Source organism: Hippopotamus amphibius, chromosome 4 (assembly GCF_030028045.1).
Source record: "Hippopotamus amphibius kiboko isolate mHipAmp2 chromosome 4, mHipAmp2.hap2, whole genome shotgun sequence".
NCBI classification, from domain to species: Eukaryota; Metazoa; Chordata; class Mammalia; order Artiodactyla; family Hippopotamidae; genus Hippopotamus; species Hippopotamus amphibius.
This window is the reverse complement of record NC_080189.1, coordinates 123,616,107-123,637,306: the sequence shown is the minus strand read 5'-3', so window position 1 is coordinate 123,637,306 and position 21,200 is coordinate 123,616,107. Positions and strand designations below refer to the sequence as shown.

Sequence of the window (21,200 nt, the reverse complement as noted above, 5' to 3'; positions counted from 1 at the left end):
TTTCTAGTGTAAAAAGACTACAGTCATCCATTAATATATTAACATTTTCTCACAATTAGAAACCCTAAACCTCCTTTTAAAAACACTATACTTTCTATAGTCTTTGCTTTGTAATCACTCAAATAGCTTATAAAATAGTAAAAATAAAAAAAGATCATTTTAACGAGCGGAAGATGATTTAATTATGTTCTTTAATATTTGTAATTTCTTCAAATAAGAGATGTTTCAAGCAATAAGATATATAGAGCATCCTGGTTTTAAAGGAAGACCGCAAATTATGTTAAAAATCCATTTAAATCATCATAGGAATAGAGGTAATCAAGACAGTAAAAATACACTTGAGACTCCAATAATGTGAGCATCTCTTTTCATTTTATATTTGACACTTTTTTTAAAAAATTGAGGATCATATTAATAACCAACATTTACATAGAAAATCCTAAAGATGCCACCAGAAAACTACTGGAACTAATCAAAGAATTTGGTAAGGTTGCAGGATACAAAATTAATGCACAGAAATCTCTTGCATTGCTATACACTAACAATGAAAATCAGAAAGAGAAATTAAGGAAACAATCCCATTTACCATTGCAACAAAAAGAATAAAATACCTAGGAATAAACCTACCTAAGGAGGCAAAAGACCTGTACTCAGAATAAAAAACAAACCCAAAATTGAAAGGAAAAAAAAAAAGCGAGGCTATATGGTTTAGCCCATCACCCTGTATTCTGATGAGTTCAATTTAGGTGGGTTCTGTCACTTAAATTTGCTGGTTGTGAAGGAGAAATGACAATGTCAAGAGCAGATGTTATCACAATTATTCATCAGAGAGGAGAATGCAAACACAGCCTCAGTAAGGAGACTGGTAGCTCTAGGTGAAAGGAAGCTGTGATCAGGCACAAAACAGCTCTTGAGGAGACTGACCAGCAGCCGCTGGGCAGGAAAAGAATGACTAGAGGCAGCAGCTCTGGAGAATGAAGGGCTCCATGGTGTTGACCTTGAACGCACCTCCTACCCCTGGTTTATATAAATTCATCCAGAAAACACACCAAACTGATTGATACCAAGGCAAAGTCAGCACTCACTTCCATGTTTCCCCTCCTCCAGTTCCTGGTGTCTGTTTAACCCTCTGTGGCATCTCCTCGTCTTTCTCTGGAAGGGTGTCCCTTAAAACTAAAATTTGATTAGATGACATGTGACCAATATTTGGGAGGAAGCCCAAGAAGAATATTTAGAGGAAGGGCCTGTGCCTCACTTTGGCAGCCTGAGGGACTGCATTTAATTTCCTTTCATAGAGGATAAAATAAACACTCTTAAGATAATCTCACATTTACATCTCTCTCCTATTAACTGACATGGTGGTCATTTGATTTTATGAATAAGGGAAGATTTGGAGGCTCTAATATATTAGTTCACCAGGAACTTCTTATACGCAACATTGAATTAAAAACAAAACTGCCAGCAAGAATTTTAATTATGCATATATTCTAATTAAGTAACGTACGCTTAAACCTTCTCAAGAAATTTTGTTTCCTCTGAATTGTTTTTCATGCACTTGATGCAATCAGTTCCTTAAACCAAATACTCTGTGATTTTTAAAATCATTATAAATACACCTTGGCTGAAATGCACGATTCCTTTGTCACTTAGTGGTTTTTATCTTTGACAATGTTCGTGTTTTAACACATCTTGGAGAGTAAAGAAAGAGCACACAATGGAGGTATTTCAGTGGCACCCATGATAGAAGCCAGAAGTATTTTAGGTAAATTCATACCAGAAAATTCTCAAAGGCTTTATCTTTTGTGTGTATTAGGGAGTTTAGGGAAAATTTAAGTAAGTACGTAGGATCATACTCCATCGTTTGTTTCTCTAGTTTATGCACAAAAAAAAAAAAGCTCATGGAGACACAGGGATTTTTATCAGGTGTGCTTCTGCTCCCAGCCTTTCCACTTGGATTCTGCTTCTCCCTTTCTCCTGTATGAAGGCACGTCTGGCCCTGGTTCATTTATACTCTTCCTTCTGCTTGTTCTTTGCTCTTTATGGAGGCAGTAAAGGGAAGTACATAAAAACCTAGCTGTTTAAAAAACTCAAAGATTCTAGTACACAGTGGAATATAGCTTTTACTAAATTGAACATAACTGCCAGCACCAAAAGACAAATCATACATGCACAGCTGGGAGAGCGACGTATATTATATGTACATATCTGCCCGTAATTTGCTATGCGTAGCTCTAAGTGCAAAAAGCATAACTGAGATTAAATTATGATATGAAAAATCAAGCTATTAGTCTTACTTTTTTATTTTTTATTATTTTTTAATGATAGCATTTCTTTTAAAAAAATTTATTTATTTATTTACTTATTTATTGGCTGCGTTGGGTCTTTGTTGCTGCACACGGGCTTTCTCTAGTTGTGGCGAGTGGGGGCTACTCTTCGTTGCAGTGCGCAGGCTTTTTATTGTGGTGGCTTCTCTTGTTGTGAAGCACGGGCTCTAGGCATGTGAGCTTCAGTAGTTATGGCACATGGGCTCAGTGGTTGTGGCACACAGGCTTAGTTGCTCCACAGCATGTGGGATCTTTCTGGAGCAGGGATGGAACCTGTGTCCCCTGCATTGGCAGGCAGATTCTTAACCACTGAGCCACCAGGGAAGTCCCCAGTCTTACTTAAAAAAAAAACCTAATTTCAGTCATAGAAATAAAGTGCAGAATTTGTACTTTAAAAAAAAAATTGAATTAATTTTGTGTCTTTCAAACCCAAGACATTCTGTCTTATTTTTCCCCATGTCTACGTAAGCTGAAGCCTATTATATTTTTAAGACACATTTTAGTCTCCTAGATGGTAGAGTATTATCCAAATGAACAGGACAGAAGTCATACTGCTTGGTTACGAAATCCAGAATTACAGGGCCATATGTCATCACAACAGTCTGAAGCTCTTTTCTGATATTTACAGTCATTAGTCTTTATCCGGCTGGAGTTTAATCAAGTAAGAGTTTAAAATGTAAATTGAAAAAAAAATAATCAAATTAAAAGCCAAATATGGGAATGTATAAAAACATCTGTTTATATCATTTGACATATGTAAATAGAAGTGAAGTTTGACGTTGTGTGTATCCAATCTATTACCAAGTCCTCCTCCATATTTCTCAAATTGCTCCCTTTCTCCATCTCTCCCACTGAATCCAATCTAACATCCTATCTTGTGGATTGATCTAAGTACTCTCCTAACAGGTCTCTCCCCATTCCCACCAAAACTTTCTCCATCTTACAGCTAGAGTGATTTTTTAAAATCATAAATATAATCATATTTCTCCCCTACTTAAAACTTCCACGGTTTCCCATTTCTCAGGGTAAAGCCCCAGATTTCTCACGTGGCCTCTGAGGCTGAGCATGAGCTGACCCTACCTCCCTCACCAGCCCTCCCGCCCTGCCACCTCTTCCTGTTGCTGTGTTTCAGGCCTTTCTGGCAACCTGCAATACCCCAGGCTCCATGTCACCTTGGGGCGTTCCCGAACTCTGGTCCCACTCCCGGACCTCTATTCCCCCGATAATTCCGATTCATCTTGCAAAGTTTGGCACAAGTGTCTCTTCCTCAAGGAAACATTTCTTGACCCCCAAACTAGATTTTGTCTCTTTTTCACATGAGCTCAGAGCATTCATTTGCTAAATATATAGGTTTCTGTTTTAAAAAATGAGATTTTTGGCACAAATGTTCACAGTCGGAGAAGAGTAACAATCTCGAAATATTATTTTACGGAGCCTGTTATGGAAAGGAATGCAGCACAAAGTTTTTCATATCAAGTCCCCAAGTCCCCCTTTGAAAAAGCACTTACAGCATGGGCACTTAGAACACTAAGGAAAAATGGAACTGCACAAATAGCATCTATTTATGCCTCCCTGGAAATACTATGCTATTTCATGTCTGTGTGCCTTTGCACCCATGCTCCCTTTGCCCAAACGCCCTACCCTATCCCTCCAGTGCCTCTGCCTGAGGACCCCAGCTCACCCTGCAAAACCAGCTCACCCACTCCTTCCTTGATGAAGTCATCCACATCCATCACTGCCCCTCCTTATTAATCATCCCCTCCTCTGCCTTGTCTATGCCTGGTACCTAGGTCTCAGGCAGCATGTGAGTCTTTTTCTATCCCCAGTGCTGATAAGATCAATATATTTTAATTGACTTGAATCAACTCAAGGGGAGTGATGAAAACCTCTGCTGGTGTCCAGAGGCGGGGAGGGAAAAGTACTCAGCCCAGTGTGAAGTTTGCAAGATGGGAGAGGACCCAGCAAAATGGGAATCTCCTCTTGTATCACTTATAGCTGCTCCTGAAAGCAGTTTATTTCCTCCTCATCCCCGGGCTTCTCTAATTATAGAGTGAAGTCATTTTTATATGAAGTTTAATAGATGACATCTTGCACTTTAGACAATGTCTTTGGGGTCTGTCCCTTTCACGTAGCAAGGGATGTGGATATTCTGTCTTTGCAGACACCGTTGACTGTTTATTTGGGTTGTGTCGTCAGAGGACACGACTTGGTACCTCTCAGATTTTGATCTTTGCTGCTGTTTGGAGGCTCACATTTAACCCATCTGCAAAGGCTGGTTACACGAATCAAGGGTGACCTTGGGCCGCACAGAAAATCTGTTTAACAGAGCCCACATACGGGGGGGGTGTGTGGAACCCGATGGAACAGATGGTAATATTGGCAATCAGAACCTTGTTTGTTAACAGTGATTACAACCGTTCCCACCAGCATGGCTTTTCATATGTCTCCGTGAGGTTTGTCACACCAAGGAGGACATGCTGGTGGCAGACACGCTGCGAGTGGTGAGGAGAGGTGCATATGCAGCAGTGACTCGGGGCTGGCAAGTTTAATTGCGGGCTCCTGGTGGCGAGCCTATGCAGGTGCGAGGGGGGTGGGGTGCCGGCCGTTATGATACACAGATCTCCTGGTTATCACAGCCGGATTCGGAATGCTGTGAACAGGATTCCTGACTCTCATCCCAGCCAGCTTTTCAAAGGTAATGATCCGAGAAGTCGAGGGTGTTCGTTAAATTGATCAGTTTCTGAGTCCCAGAGAAGCATCACCCCGCGGCAGCCCCACAGCTGCCGAAGACTAATATATCTGCCCACCCCCAACTCTGGCTGAACCCCAGGATGGACAGAAGTAGCCAAGAGTATTGTCTCCTTTGAAAGATATATTATTTAAAGAGGCTTATATATAGTACGGGACAGAATCACAATTAGCTGCAGGCAAGAAGCTTGAAATGAAGAGTGTAAAGTAACACTATTATTAAAGTGAAACCCAGCCACAGAAACAGATGCAGAAAGTTTTGCATCCTATAGCAAAATAAGAAAAAAATACCAAAAAAAGCCCCCCCAAAACAGAAAACATTTAAAAGTATGTGACACCAAACTTTCATCATAATGATGTGCCCTAGCAGGTATGATGTGGGGACTTCCAGAATGTGCTTTTATGCTACAGCTGCTGTGACAGCATGATTTTTCAAGAGAAAACTGCTAGTTGCAAAGAGATGAGTACAGGCTAACCCAGCATCTCCACAGAGAGGATGAGGGTTTTTGTTGCCAGTTATGAGGCAGTCAATCAAGGTGCAGGGAAATCAAATGTAATTTTCTTACAAGTGATATGGAATCCTATTGACCTGTCTGCTCAGTCACGATACTTCACTTCCATACATGCCACCTTCTGTTTCAAAAAGCTGGAATGCCTGCCAATAATTAACTAGCTGCCATCAGGAAAGAACAACTGTCTTCATTTTACATGGCTGACTTGTCTCCTGATAAAATAGGAATAATGGTCAAGGTGTTAGAACATTCATAATAAATGGCTTCTGCAGTTACCAAATGTTTCTGTTTAGCCTGGAAATCAGTCTATTTACATATCTGGATATGACAAGAGCCACAATTCCACAGTAATTAGAGATACCACGTTGTTGATTTTCTTAACTAAATAATAAGGACGCTGAAACCTCTAGTGTGATGGCACATAAAAAACCTCTGGCCCTTGCCAGGACTACCCTTGTCTCACCAACTCTAAAGTCACTTCGTCAGAGAGACTGTCTTTGATGAGCTGTGTCATTCCTGTGACCCTTTTCACAACCCTGGTGTCACGCACGCCCCTCTCTGTGACTTCGTGCTGTTTCATTTACTCTGTACTGTTATTGCTTCTGAAATTACCTTAAAATTACTTGTGTGTTGTCTGTCTCCCTGTCCCAACTGTAGGTTTCATGAAAGCAGTTTCATGGAACCATTGTCACATTTCCCCACAGTATCCCTACAGCCTAGAGCAGCGTCTGGCACATAAAGAACACCCAAGTAACAGTGAACTCGTTACAAAAGAAATCGAAGTTCAGAGATGACAACTTCCTCAGCCTTTGGGATAAAATAATAAAAGTGGTAAAGAGTGATCCCATCTAGTTCTTAGTGGAAAGTATGTTCCAGGCTCCCTGTGATCCTGGATTGAGGGAATCACTTTAGACATACAAAATATAGTAGATAATCTAGATTCACTTTTTTCTGTTTTATAGTAAAGAAAGATAAAATTTAGTGAGAGTAAGACTTGCTCACGAGGGACGTCCCTGGTGGCGCAGTGGTTAAGAATCCGCCTGCCAGTTCAGGGGACACAGGTTTGACCCCTGGTCCGGGAAGATCCCACATGCCACGGAGCAACTAAGTCCGTGTGCCACAACTACTGAGCCTGTGCGCCACAACTACTGAAGCCTGCACGCCCTAGAACCTGCATGCCACATCTAGAGAAGCCACCACAATGAGACGCCTGCGCACTGCAAGAAGAGTAGCCCCTGCTCGCTATAACTAGAGAAAGCCTGCACGCAGCAGTGAAGACCCAACGCAGCCCCTCCCCTCCCCCCCCAAAAAGACTTGCTCACGAAGCAAGTCAATCAACAGACACAAAATAAAAACTTACGGTGATCTGACTTTTAGTTCACTACCTTTTTTACAATTATCAACCTCTCAAGCTTTTTTTTTTTTTTCCCTGAAATTTTTTTGTTTTATTTTTTTAAATTTTTTTTTTGGTGGGGTACACCAAGTTCAATCATCTGTTTTTATACACATATCCCCGTATTCCCTCCCTTCCTTGACTCCCCCCACCTCGAGTCCCCCCCACCCTCCCCGCCCCAGGCCTGGGAAAAAAAGCCAGCATCTATTTGGTTCACTTCAACATTCCTCAGGGAATGATAAATAGGGGAGATCATTTTGATGTATATAGCATAGTGGGAAATTTTTACTAACCCTTGGATACCTTTTCCCCCCTCTTTCTTATTCTCTTAAAAAGAGAATATAAGGAAGAGGAGGAAGAGAAGAGATAACAGGGAAAGGAACCTGGAAGGAAGGAGGAAGGAAAGGAGGGGATGGAAATTCACTTCTCCGAAGGGACCTCCAGTCTGGAGGAATCCAGAGAGACCCAGAAGGCAAAGGGAAATACTTTGGTGGGAAGATATGGAGAAGTTCAAAGTCAGGGAGATAGTGAGCAGGAGGCAGAGGGAGAGAAAAGGCATGAGCTCTCTCTGGATGTACATCACCGAGTGCCTCGGTGTGAAGTGTCCATCCCACCTCTGTGACCTTGAGCAAGGACTGTGCCTCTGTTTCCTCATCCGCAGAGTGGATGTGATGATAATATTCCCTGCCTCAAGGACTGCATTCCGTTTCTAGTACTTAGTTCAATGCCTTCGAGTACTTAGGTCACACATGCCAGGTATCATCATCACTTTCTTCACCATCATCATCATCACCACGTCATCAACAGCAGCAGCATCATCACCATCATCACCATCACTATCATCATCATCATCATCACCACATCAGCAGCAGTAGCAGCAGCATCACCATCATCACCATCATCATCACCATTACTATCAATATCATCATTACCACACTGTCATCAGCAGCAGCATCACCATCATCACCATCACTATCATCATCATCATCATCATCATCATCATCACTATCAATATCATCATCCCCACATCATCATCATCATCATCCCTGCATACTCAGTGAGCCACAAGGGCAGAGATTTTCCTATTTCCTGTCTCCATTTCCTGGATCATGGGGAAAATAGGATCCTATTTCCAAATTTGCATGTGTGTATGAAATTTTCATTTTCACACAGCTTTTCAGCTAGATGGTCAAATCTCCAACCCCTGCAGGGCTAGAGCCGAGTCAGTTTCCTCAAGCATCCCACCCAAGTCTCGTTGTTTAGGCAATCAATGAGCAATAAAGGCCATTTTCAGAGGGAAGAAAAATCATGGGAAAGGACTAATATTAAAAAGTCAAGGATGAGTAAAAATGGAATTTATGTAGGTTTTAAGCACTGCTTCAAATCGAGAGAGAAAACTCACACAATATAAAGGTATCCAAACTGTTCGATAATTTCTTCTTAAAATCAGTTACATTGGAAGTTAAGCCTAAAAGAGGTACCAGCAAATTTAAAGTAAGGTTATGCAAATATCAGCCTCTGCTCCCTAGGCAATAAAAGCAGTATAGATAATTTTCTAATTGAACATTTCATGGGATTCACCTAGCCTCAGAAAACTGGTAGCTAATAAAATTCAAACTGTTTGTGAAGGTCAACTAGGCATCGACTGACACAAAAATTGGAGTATGGAATCACCTTGTTTTATTGCAAAATCCAGCTTTTCATTCTATATATTCCTTCAAATCAGAGGCATCTATCAACACACAGCAGAGAAGGAATCAAGGCGCGAAGGGGGGTAGAAACGGAAAATATCTACTCAGTAAACTTGGATGGAAATAAGGCAAGAATAATACTTAAGTTTACTACGAAGATGCTTTTCAGAAGGCTTTTAAAATAGTGAAGAACACTTAACTTCTTCGAGGTATCATCCTGAATACAAAAGTTTGAAACATCCTTGCTACAAAACTGAACTTTCTAAAAGGAAACCAACTCAGGTTGTCTTGCAGGATTCTCATGTTGTGAGCATTCTAATTCAAAGGAGGCAGCGTCTGACAACAAAGTGATATAAGTAAGAATTTAAAAACAAAATAATCTTTTCTATTATACGAAGTTAAGAGCAAAAAATTTAACTCTAGATTAAGTACCATAACAACGAGGTTAATTTATGTCGGTTAAGCATATTATATTTATCCTATATGGTTATATGGCACAGCCGATATTCAGCCACTGGGACAATGAATGTGTCAAAATATTTTGAAATGATTTCACCTTAAAAAGAGACACAGACAAGCATCTATTAACACATACTTAGCAGTAGAATATTCTCTCTTTAAAAGCACCACAATGGAATGCTTTACAGATCACAATTTTCAATAATATTTTAAAATATTATTTTAGACACACTGAAGAGTATTTCAAATTAAATTCATGTGTTTTCGCGAAAATACAGAGCAAACCTTCCATTACCTTTTTTGCCCCTCCCCCAACTTCTTCCTAAACTGCCACTAGGGGTCAGTATGAAGACACGGTTCCTCCACTGTAGGGCGGAAAATGGAACTTAAAACACTTTCCCTATGGAAAATCCTAACAAAGACAATAACTGCACAACTTTAGCATTATCAAATGCAACCCATACATCACGTCTGTAACATGAGTTTGCATTTTTCCTGAGATTGCATTTTAATGTTGTAAATAACTGGATTATTTCTATGGTCAAAGTGTCTTTGATTAAAAAAAAGTATTGTAAGCGACAAGATTACTTATTCTAAGTGCATCTGTGCCAGCTGGCCAAGAAGTGTGATCTAGAACAGATGTTGAAGTTTATTTTCAAAGGGTGATGGTACACATCTCTAGCCATCTGGGAGGTGTGTATCCCATCTCTTCCTTTCAAGGAATGGAGATGCGGAAGTGAATCTTGTGATGTTTTGCCAACTTTAACAGAGGTGGTTTTTTTCCCTTCTTCAAAATGACCATCATCATTCACTGCACTACAGCCTCGAGCGCACAATAAAATATAGGCAATTCTAAGGAATAGCACTAGTCTTTATATCTAAGTCTACAGAATAACAGAAATTAAACGAAATATTTGTAAAAAATAAATATACAAGTATACTACCTTCCACTAACTCTATTTAAAGGGGTAGGAATGAAAAAAAAAAAAAAAAACTTTGAAAAGTGCTTTGTAAGCACACGAGAGAGATTTAACATTCCAAGAATGTTAAATCTCAAGGTCAGGCCCTTCCCTGAGAATACTGAATGGATAAGGAGTTGAGTCACTGTGAATACATGAAGTACTGCCTTTTTAAAATTAATTTTTTTTGGCTGCATTGGGTCTTTGTTGCTGTGCGTGGGCTTTCTCTAGTTGCAGCGACAGGGGGGTACTCTTCGTTGCAGTGCGTGTGCTTCTCATTGCAGTGGCTTCTCTTGTTGTGGAGCATGGGCTCTAGGCACTCGGGCTTCAGTAGTTGTGGCATGTGGGCTCAGTACTTATGGGTCTCAGGCTCTAGAGCACAGGCTCAGTAGTTGTGGCCCACGGGCTTAGTTGCTCCGTGGCACTGGCACGTGGGATCTTCCTGGAGCAGGGATGGAACCCGTGTCCCCTGGATGGATTCTTAACCACTGTGCAACCAGGGAAGCCCTGAAGTGCTGCCTTTTCTTGAAGTTCTGTATGTGGTGTATCTTTTAAAAATTGTCTCTATACATTATATGGCTTTCTTAGGCATAGTACCCCATGAATAATTCCACTAGGTATTAAAATCATTGTCAATGCTTTATTTTTACATTAGTGAAGAGAAATATTAATACTGATAATACAGAATGACAGGTCATCCGTATAGAATGAGGACATTGAAAAGTTCCCAAAGCACTAAAAATGCACATCTATATAACTTGGGGGCATTCTGTCTCTTTCTGGAGTCCCTTTGAGTGTACTCCTTACTCATCTCCTCATTTCCTTTATTGTGGTCCTGACCATAGGTCACACAATGGCCAGATGGTCCCTAGAGGAGAGTTCTTTGTCTCTGGGATTGTGGAAGCCAGCAGTGGCCCAGCAATCTATCAAAAAAAGATTTTTTTTAAGGAACCACTACTATACGTGCTGCCATTTAGAACTGCTTTGAGTCACTGCTGTGGGAAGTCAAGAAGGGGTATTAAAAACAAAAGAAATAAGACTTCCCTAGTGGCACAGTAGTTAAGAATCCGCCTGCCAGTGCAGGGGACACGGGTTCAATGCCTGCTCCAGGAAGATCCCACATGCCGCGGAGCAACTAAGCCCGTGCGCCACAACTACTGAGCCTGCGCTCTAGAGCCCGCGAGCCACAACTACTGAGCCCACGTGCCGCAATTGCTGAAGGCCACATACCTAGAGCCCGTGCTCTGCAACAAGAGAAGCCACAGAAATGAGAAGCCTGCATACTGCAATGAAGAGTAGCCCCAACTCGCCACAGAGAAAGCCCATGCACAGCAACGAAGACCCAACACAGTCAATAAATAAATAAATAAATAAATTTATTAAAACAAAAAATTCTGCTAGTGTTTAAAAAATTAAAATAAAAAAATAAGAAAATGGAGATAACAAGTTTTCTACAATTTAAAGAAATCACCCAGTTCTTTATGGAGAGAATGTGAAGTAAGTATGAAGAATCAGAGTTAGTTAGTATGATCTATGTGAAGACAACAGAGACTTGACTATTTTCTATAGCAAAACCACAGTTTCGACTAACTTCTCTACAGGTATTAAAATAATTGTAGTTATTACTTTTTATAATTTAATTTTATTCATTGTGATTTATTTCCTAAATTAACTGTATCTTTTGAAAAATATCTAGTCAATAATCCTGTTATTTTCTAATCTTTTCATTGTTTACCAATAGCCACAACTTAGTGTTGGCATTGGGAAACGAAAAGCATTGAACCCTTTTCATTCTTGGAATAACTTAAAAACTCTAATTCTGAACAGATCCAACAGATGGCAGTGATGTTATAAATTAATAGTTTAAAATATTCTTACAATATGTAGAACCTGCCCCTATAATCTAAAACTTTGATATGACTAACTGGATACAAGAGTACAAGGTAAATATAACATGAAATGTAGCTGAAATAGTACTTCCTCTTTCAAAAACGAACAGCTTTCTCCTTTCCAAAAAGTGTTATAAATTGAAAATTGTCAAAAAGATTAACAGTGAACCAAAAAAGGATAATGGTGTCCAAACTAACTAAGTGGATGACATTTTTATATAAAATTCAGTATTGCGTCTTGGTTTTCCATTGTCATCTCTTTCTATGGGAGTCATTTTAACCTCACTTTTTTCCTATTCACTTAAAAATGATTTTACTTTTCTCCGCCACCGCCCCCCCCCCCCCCCCCGTCACTTTAAATAAGTAAGTCTGGCTATTCTTGTCCTCTTTTCCTATACCTTCAAATAGTTATTTTTATTCTTATTCATTGCCTTTTGTCCACGTTGAGTGACCTTTATTGTGCAGATAGTAAAGAATGAAAAGGATGGCTATTAGACGCTCAGAGCTAAGTTGCTCTCCACTTTCTAATCCAAATTATGTGAAAACAAACAAACAGCACAGATGATCACTTTCTGTTTTAAGTTATGGGCAACTGGTTGATGTCAGATAGACCTTCTGTTTTTCACTGTCCTTTTCCTTTTGGTTGTATTTCTGGTGTGAGCCCATTTCCCCCTGAATGCCTGCTATGGGACGGGCACTATTCTAGATGCTTGGTGTGTGTCGGTGAATTAAACATACAAAGGTGCTGGGTGCTGGTCAGAGAACATAATGAGTGAGAGAGAACATAATGAGTATGTAAGAAGATGACAAGAGCTATGAGAAAGGGCAGCAGGAAAGGAGGATGGAGGATGTGTGTGGGTGGTACAGTTGTGACCACTGTGGTTACCATAGGCCTCCTGGAGGTGACATTTGGGCAGGCCTGAGGGGGCAAGGGCTGAGCGATGGATGTCCTGGGATAGAAGAACATTCCATGCAGAGAGGATGGTCATACAGAAGCCCTAAAGCAAAACACTCCTGGGAGGTGAGCGTACTTCTGGAATTATTATCTGTTTCACTTTTCATCATTTTACTCCCCAGCACTGGCTTGTTTGTAAGTAAAGGGATTTGTGTTTGTTAAATTATTTTTTAAACTGCAATTTCACGTATTAATAACTCAAATGTTAATACTTGAAATATTTCAAGTAAGAAAGGAGTGATTTTAGCCACAATGCCACAAAACAATAACAAATGAACATTAAAAACTAACATACTGAGATGGTTGCTTTAGGGGTCAGCTTCACTGGGCTAGGGGATGCCCAGAGAGCTGGTGCAACATTATTTCCAGGAGTGTCTGTGAGCGTGTTTCTGGAAGACGTCAGCATTTGAATCAGCAGACTGAGCAAAGAGCCCTCTTATCAACGTGAGTGGGCATCATCCAATCCGTCGAGGGACCGTACAGAACACAGGAGGAGGGAGGGTGAATTTGCTCTCTGCTTGAGATGGGACAACCATCTTCTCCTTTTCCTTGGACATCAGTGCTCCTGGTTCTCACACTGGGACTGACCTTTACCACCTGGTTCTCCAGGTTGCAGATGGCAGATCCTGGGACTTTTCAGCCTTCATAAGCTCATGAGCCAGTCCCTAAAATAAATATCCTATCTCCTATCAGTTTTGTTTCTCTAGAGAATCCTGACTAATACTCATACCATATTTAGGGAGGGTAAATAATTTTATTTTAACTCTTCTTTATTTAGATTTATTTTTTATTGAGGTTACATTGGCTTATAACATTAGGTAAGTTCATGGGTGCATTATATTTCTACTTCTGTACACGCTGTGGTGTGCTCACCACCAAAAATTTAGTTTCCGTCCATCACCATACAGTTGATCCCTTTTACCCATTTTGCACCCCCCACCCCCACCCCCGCTGGGCCCATTCCCTTCTGGTAACCACTACTCTGTTCTTTGTATCTATGCAGTTGTTTTTGTTTGGTTGGGCTTGTTTGTTTGTTTTTGTTGTTGTTGATTTGTTTTTTATATTCCACATAAGAGTGAAATCATATAATATTTGTCTTTCTCCAACTGACTTATTTCACTCAGCATAATATCTTCAAGGCCCATCCATGTTATTGCGAATGGCAATAATCATTTTATTTATGAAAGTTGCCTTCTAAAAATTCTTACTGCTTTATAAGGCAACTGTGTCTTCTGTAGAGGAAATACCAAGGCTTTGGAGTCCAACAGATCTGGTTTAATTTCCAGCTCATCTATTTGAATGAATATGTGTACCCAGGAAAATTAGGGAAACTTGCAGAGCCTCAGTTTCCTCATTACTAGGTGGATTATCTCAACAATTAAAATTTTAAGTGAATATAAATCACATGCCACAGTGTTTGGAATACAGAGGACATTCCTTTTCAACCTTTCTCCATAAGTATTTACCCATCATATGTTGTTTTCAATGGACTTTTAAAAATGTTTCTCAATTTATCTAATGTTCATGTCCTTTTAAAATTGGTTCTTTAAAAATTTTTTTTCTTGATTTAGCAATATTTGCAGAATGTTGTCTTTAATATTTCCAGCATCATCCAGTTTTCTTTGTTCTGGAACCTTCTACAAGAGTTAGCCTGCTACTTGCATCGATGGGCCCACCCATTTTCCCAACAAGCCCAGAAACCCTCAAGATGTTGCAGTGTCTTTGGAGAACAGGCCTGTCTGCTGATTCTTATTCTCATAAAGGTTCCTGATGAATAACCCAACATAGAAGCATCTGAAAGAACATGTACACTGCCTGGAAAGCCAGGAGATGACAGTGAGCATGTCATGGACTGTTAACTATCCTGTAACGAGTCCCTGAGGTGGAGTCTTTTTGTACTTACTTTGCATTAGCAGGATTGCAAGTGGTCAGATTCGCCAGGGCAAGGGCTGCAGCTTCCCTTACCTCTTCATTGTCACTTTTTAGCAACTGAATTAACTGTGGGATCCCTACAGAAAAAGAAAGGTAAAACATGACTTTACTGACACCCATCTGTACCACCATGTGGCAACCTGAAAATGTTCAAAGTGGCTTTTTCCAGTTTGCTTACCTTGATTATTGAAAAATTCTTTGCTGCCCGAATTCTCACACATTGCTGAAATAGCTTGGGAAGCGGCAATTTTAGTTCCGTCGTTTTCAGAACTCAAAAGAGTTACAAGGCATTTCTCGGCTTCTTGTTCGTGAAAAAATTTTCTATTTTCAGCTTTCATAAACCAAAAGGGAAAAAAAAATCAGAATTTTCTTGCAAAAACTGTGCAGGTATAAAGACTTCCCCATCCAAAATATGATAGGCATTCAAACTATTTGTTAGCTTTAGTCACAGCCTGAGCTAAACAAAATGTACACCTTTTAGAACACAGTGATTATGCAAAACGAATTATGGGTGTTGCATTTTTTTATATTCCCTTATATGATATCAATACTATGGCAGAAGTATTCTATAATAAAGAAGCAAGTTTCAGACTTAGCAAGAACTTATTCAACACCAATCGTGTCTGTCAAGGTGCTGTGTTCACACACACGGTCTCCTCACTGAACACAAAAACCTGTTTATTTTAAATACAAAGCCCAGTATTTGAAGAATGCCTAAGATGTACAAACCTGTGAGCTGGATGCTCAAGAGAAGAGCAGAGAAGAGGAGAAAGTAAAAATGAGTAATAAAGTATGATCCCAAGTCTTAAGTAATTTATAATAATTTTTTTATCTTGTTACAATACATGCTGACACAGCAAAAATTAAAATAATTACTTAATTGCTAAGTTACCATAAACATACCATAAACATAGCACAGTTCTGTTTGAAAACAAAATTATGACTCTAAGAACATACGATGATATTCACCCCACTGTAAAACACTAAATTAAAAACCAAAGTATTTTCAATGTTCTTTTTGTTCCCGATGTTTTCCTCTCAATTTAGTTTCATTTTTTAATAAATGACAATTTCATTACTATGCAAAAGCAGATACTACAATGAATTAAATTTGAATATTAAACAATTTTTTGTTTTGTGTTCTATAGTTAATCCTAAATTACTATTTATTAAAAGCATATACTAGAAAAAAATATGTATATTAAACCAAACTCACTTTTAATGCTATAATAGAACCAGAGACAAGTTGGGAAAGAAACAGCTTACAAATAATTCCTTGCTAATTTATTTACAATTCCTTAGAAAATTTTGTCATAGGTTTGATTCTCATTAATTAACCTTCATGAAGTCAATGTAAATGATTAAAACAGAAGAATGTGTGATATATGCTCTTAGGACGTTGATATGCAAGAGAAGAACATTTTGTTAGTATCAGCATTTTTTGCAGAGATCTTTATTCTAACTTAGGTTACATCGACATGTGGAACTAACTCATTACTTGTACATATTTTCATTAACTTTTTTTCCCAGAGATATCCTCAGAAATTATAGCAACCAGGCTTCCACGTTAAAGTTAATTACATGATTTCTGTCTTCTTTCAACAAAGATTTTTTAAAATCGCTCTTTTCACAGAAGTGGTATCACGGTCAGATGTCACCATCTTTGCAGATACTCTTTTGGCCTCTGTTTGTCTGATACACAGATGTATGCTGAGCAATCTGGCTATCACTGGCACAAGCTAAGTCACTAACACTTCTGTTCATTCACCTTAAACCAATCATGAACCATGTCCTGTAATCCTATCATTTTAATCCTTTGCTCTTTTCATTTAAAATTAGAATTCAGTCAGGCCATAACTGTGTCATTAAAAAGCTGCAATTGATACTTAAATCTCAAGTATGTGGCCCCTACAATGTTTTAAAATATATGTAGTCCTTATTAGTTTTCCCCCAAATAAACAAGATCTCAAACTTTCCAGAATCTCTGATTTAAAATGCTCAGATTTATAATTAAGACTTCTGTGATGATGCTAAGTCAACTTCCCTAAACAGAACACTCTGAGTGGATTCTATCAGGAAAATCGACCAAAAGAATTAATTTGAAAAGACTAACTTTGGAGTAGGTGATTATTACAATAAAAACACAATGTATTCACAATTATTGGAACAATTTTTTAAAAATAATTTAAATACTGTGGGCAATTAGTTTCTCAACCCTGCTGGGAGTGTTCTCAAAATCCAGCTGTGTTCACCAAACCTCAAAAGTGCTGACTGCAGCGTGGCTATAATAGATTTAAAAGATGAATTAACATATTAACCAAGTACCTTCATTGAATTGCTGCACTGAAAAGTATTTACGTTTTAATTACACAGATAATAAAGATGGCAAGGTAATTATTCTACTAATAGAATAATGTCCTTTAAAAATAACATTTGTTCAGTATCACTAAAATAAAAAGCATGAGGTTTTGTATCTGAAAATAAATCGGTATGTAATGATGCTTTTCTTTACCCATTCTCAGAATTTGCTAGTGGGCCACCTGTGCTCCTGCCGAGATGTTAATGCTGGTTCATAAACCTCATGGCAATGCGGTAATTAACACCTTCTTCCTCCTGGTGCCAGGTCAAAGGCATACTGATTTAGGGGTACATGTTAAAACTTTACTCATCAAACAAAACTTAAAGAGTGTGTATTATGTGTTTTTGTTTCAGCTGTGTTTTTGACATGCAGTGACAATGCTAACCCTAACCCTAGCCTATAAAAAATTTTTATGGTGATAGAAAGTAGAAAGAAAATGTTATAAATGAATACTGAACAGTATAAGGAGCAATATTTATAAAAACCTACTTATGATGAATGAAGAGAATATAAATTGGACTACATCAAAGTTTAAAATGTCTATGTGTCAAAAGACACAATCAGTAGAGTTAAAAGGCAATGCACAGAATGGGAGAATATATTTGCAAGTCATATACCTGATAAAGAGTTAATATCTAGAATATATAAAAACTCCTATAATTCAATAACAAAAAAATTTTAAGCCCAGTTGAAAATAGGCAAAGGATTTGAATAGATATTTCCCCAAAGAAGATTTTTTAAATAGCCATTAAGCACATAAAAAAGATGCTCACCATCACTAATCACCAAAGAAATGCCAATCAAAACACAAAGAGATACCACTTCATACCTGTCAGGATGGCTACTATTTAAAAAAAAAAAAAAAAGACAGAATATACCAAGTATTGGCAAGAATGTGGAGAAATTCCAACCCTTGTGCCTTATTGGTGGGGATGGAAAATGGTGTAGCTGCTATGGAAAACAGTATGGCAGTTCCCCGAAATAGTAAACATAGAATTACCGTATGATTCAGCAATTCCAGTTCTGGGTATATACCCCAAAGAATTGAAAGCGGGGACTCAAAGAGATATTTGTACATCCATGTTTATAGCAGCATTATGCACTGTACCCAAAAGGTGGAAGCAATCCAGGTGTCTGTTAGTGGATGAATGGACCAACAAATGTGGTATAATCATACAATGGCATATTTTTCAGAGTTAAAAAGGAAGGACATCCTGACACATGCTACAACGTGAATGAACCTTGAGGACATTATGCTGAGTGAAATAAGCCAATCGCAAAAGGACAAATGTTATATGATCCCACTAACATAAGTACTTGTAGTCAAATTCACAGAGACAGAAAGAATGGTGGTTTCTAGGGACTGCAGGGAGGGAGAAGGGTCGGGGGGTAGTTATTGATTCATGGGTACAGAGGGTCAGTCTTGTGAGACGAAGAGCCCTGTGGCTGGATGGTGGTGATGGCAGCAAGGCAACCTGAATGTATTTAATACCACTGAGCTGTGCACTTAGAAATGGTGAAGATGGTGAATTTTATACAATGTGTATTTTATAATTTTTCAAAAAAGAACAGAACTCATCTCCTTTCCTTCAATCAAAACCTGTTCTCTACATCTGCATCTTTATTCTTGCCCTGTCACTGGGTTCATCAGTACCGTTTTTTTAGATTCCATATATATGAGTTAGCATACGGTATTTGTTTTTCTCTTTCTGGCTTACTTTGCTCTGTATGGCTCTAGGTCCATCCACCTCACTACAAATAACTCAGTTTCATGGGGTGGGGGGCGAAGGGGAAGCTGGGACGAAGTGAGAGAGTAGCACTGTCATATATACACTACCAAATGTAAAACAGAGAGCTAGTGGGAAGCTGCTGCATAACACAGGGAGATCAACTCAATGATGGGTGATGACTTAGGGGGCTGGGATAGGGATAGTGGGAAGGAGTCGCAGGAGGGAGGGGATATGGAGATATACGTATAAATACAGCTGATTCACTTTGTTGTACAGCATAAACTGGCACAACAGTGTAGAGCAATTATATTCCAATGAAGAGCTTAAAAAAAAACCTGCTCTACTTCTTGAGTTCCCCATTCCTGTGAGTGGCACCATTCCACGTCTAGCTGTCCAAGCCAAAAGCCCTTGTCCTTGGCATCACCTTCTTTTTCCTGCAGCCCACTAGTCATTCAGCAAACCCATATGGACCCTCCCAGGGTGCCTGCTGGATCTCCTTGCAGACGCCTCTGAGTCCATCCCGACCACCGCGCCTCTATTTCAGGACCCCTTCTCCTCTCTCCTAGATCACCCAGCCGTCCCCTCCTGGTTCCGCACATATCTAATCTCTTCTCTGCTTAGCAGCAAGAGTGCTTTCTCTACAAAGTGAAACATCGGTAGTGTACCCTCTCCTCTCTGTCACTTGAGTGGAGCTTTGTTGCCATGAATATAAAGTCCAAGGCCCTTAAACTTGGTTCGTGATGCCCGTTAGCATGTGGCGCCTCGTTGCTTCTCCAGCCTTGACTGTCAGTTTTCTATTCGCTGGCTGTTCTGAAAACTTTCAGTTCTGGAACTCACCACGCTCTGTCCCTCTCTGGGTTTTACACACTGTTCCTTCTCCTCCGAGCACTGCTGAGCCTCCCCAACCCCACCAGGACCTCCTTTGCCCAGCCAGTTTCCATCATCTGCTCTAGGTCCTAGCCTGTAAATCACCTATTCCAGGAAAGCTTGTCTGATCTGAGACTGCATTTAGGTGGACCCTCCTGGGGGGCGTTGTGACTGCCTGCTTACTTGCCTGCCCTGGGTTTGTTGACACAAACTGGGGGCTCAATAACTCATTAATAAATGAATTCATAAACAGATCCAGAGAGGCTGTAGTTCACTCATAGACACACCCCTAGGTCACTGCAGTGCCAGTGGTACAATTAGTAGTAGAACTAGAACACAAGAGCTCTCCACCCTGTGCTTTTTTCACTACTGTATCACATGATGGGTAGTAAACTCAGGAAATTATCACAAGAGAGGCTGCAACCCAAAGAGAAGTTGAGATACATAAAAATTTTAGGGTTGACATTGCCCATGTCTTTCCGTTGCCCTCTCATCTGGTCTTAGATAACTAAGGCCTGGGATAGATGGAGAACAGAACTGACCAGGTATGACAAGGCCTAAGTTCCTTTTGGGAGAATTCCAAATTAAGCAGTTTTTGCCAAAATTAATTTTACAGGCTGTCTTTAGATTTGGCCTTTATGATGTAACTTACGAGGCCTCTCTCTATTAACTGTGCACTGGGAGGTGAAATTCGGCATACTGCATTAAAACTTGCCTTGAAGAAATCCAGTATAGGTTGAAAAGGAAATGTTTTCCATAATATGCACATAGACATATATACAGATATGAGTATATATGTTTAGAATATAAATTACTTAAACTAGTCAGAGCTGTCATCATTTACAAGAGGAGTGACGTGGAAGGGGGGGAATAAAATCACATCTTTTATTAAATAAAATCCTGCAAATATACATAAATTGAAACTATAATTTCATTTTCAGTGCTCATGATGTAATCTCTCATATTTTACAGCTTTAAGTCAACATAGCTTGCCAGTAAAATGAAAATCGTATTTTGTATATAGTATGAGCATATTATTTTTCACAGCTATATAACATGACACAGCTAGACGCCAGCTGCATCTCAAAATTACTGTATAGATATCACCCCCAATGTGGATATATTGAAACAACATTTTCAGGATCCCAAACAGTGCATGCATTCTGTAAAATTTCAAACTCAGGAGAAATAAAGGCTTAAAACTTAATTTAGGAATGAACTGCTTAAAAAGGGGATTATAATTAAACCGTATTGAGTTTATTAAATCCTTGACAAAGCAATCTCTACTTTTACTTATTGGCATTGAGATGAATTTTGACCTCAAATACTAAGTATAGCACTATCCTCAAATGACCATGTAAAAGCAGACAAATACTCCAGCG

The 21,200-nt window shown here is 39.3% G+C and overlaps 1 protein-coding gene across 3 annotated transcripts in view; it reads right to left on the bottom strand.

The window, feature by feature from the left end:
• Positions 1-21,200, bottom strand: part of ARMC3 (armadillo repeat containing 3) — a 96,905-nt gene that overhangs the window by 37,896 nt on the left and 37,809 nt on the right. For all 3 annotated transcript variants that reach the window (XM_057732042.1, XM_057732039.1, XM_057732040.1), the window contains 2 exons: positions 15,041-15,193; positions 14,834-14,939 (listed from right to left, as the gene is read on the bottom strand). In XM_057732042.1, the coding sequence (XP_057588025.1) occupies positions 14,834-14,939; positions 15,041-15,193 (259 nt within the window). The remainder of the gene's footprint in view (positions 1-14,833; positions 14,940-15,040; positions 15,194-21,200) is intronic.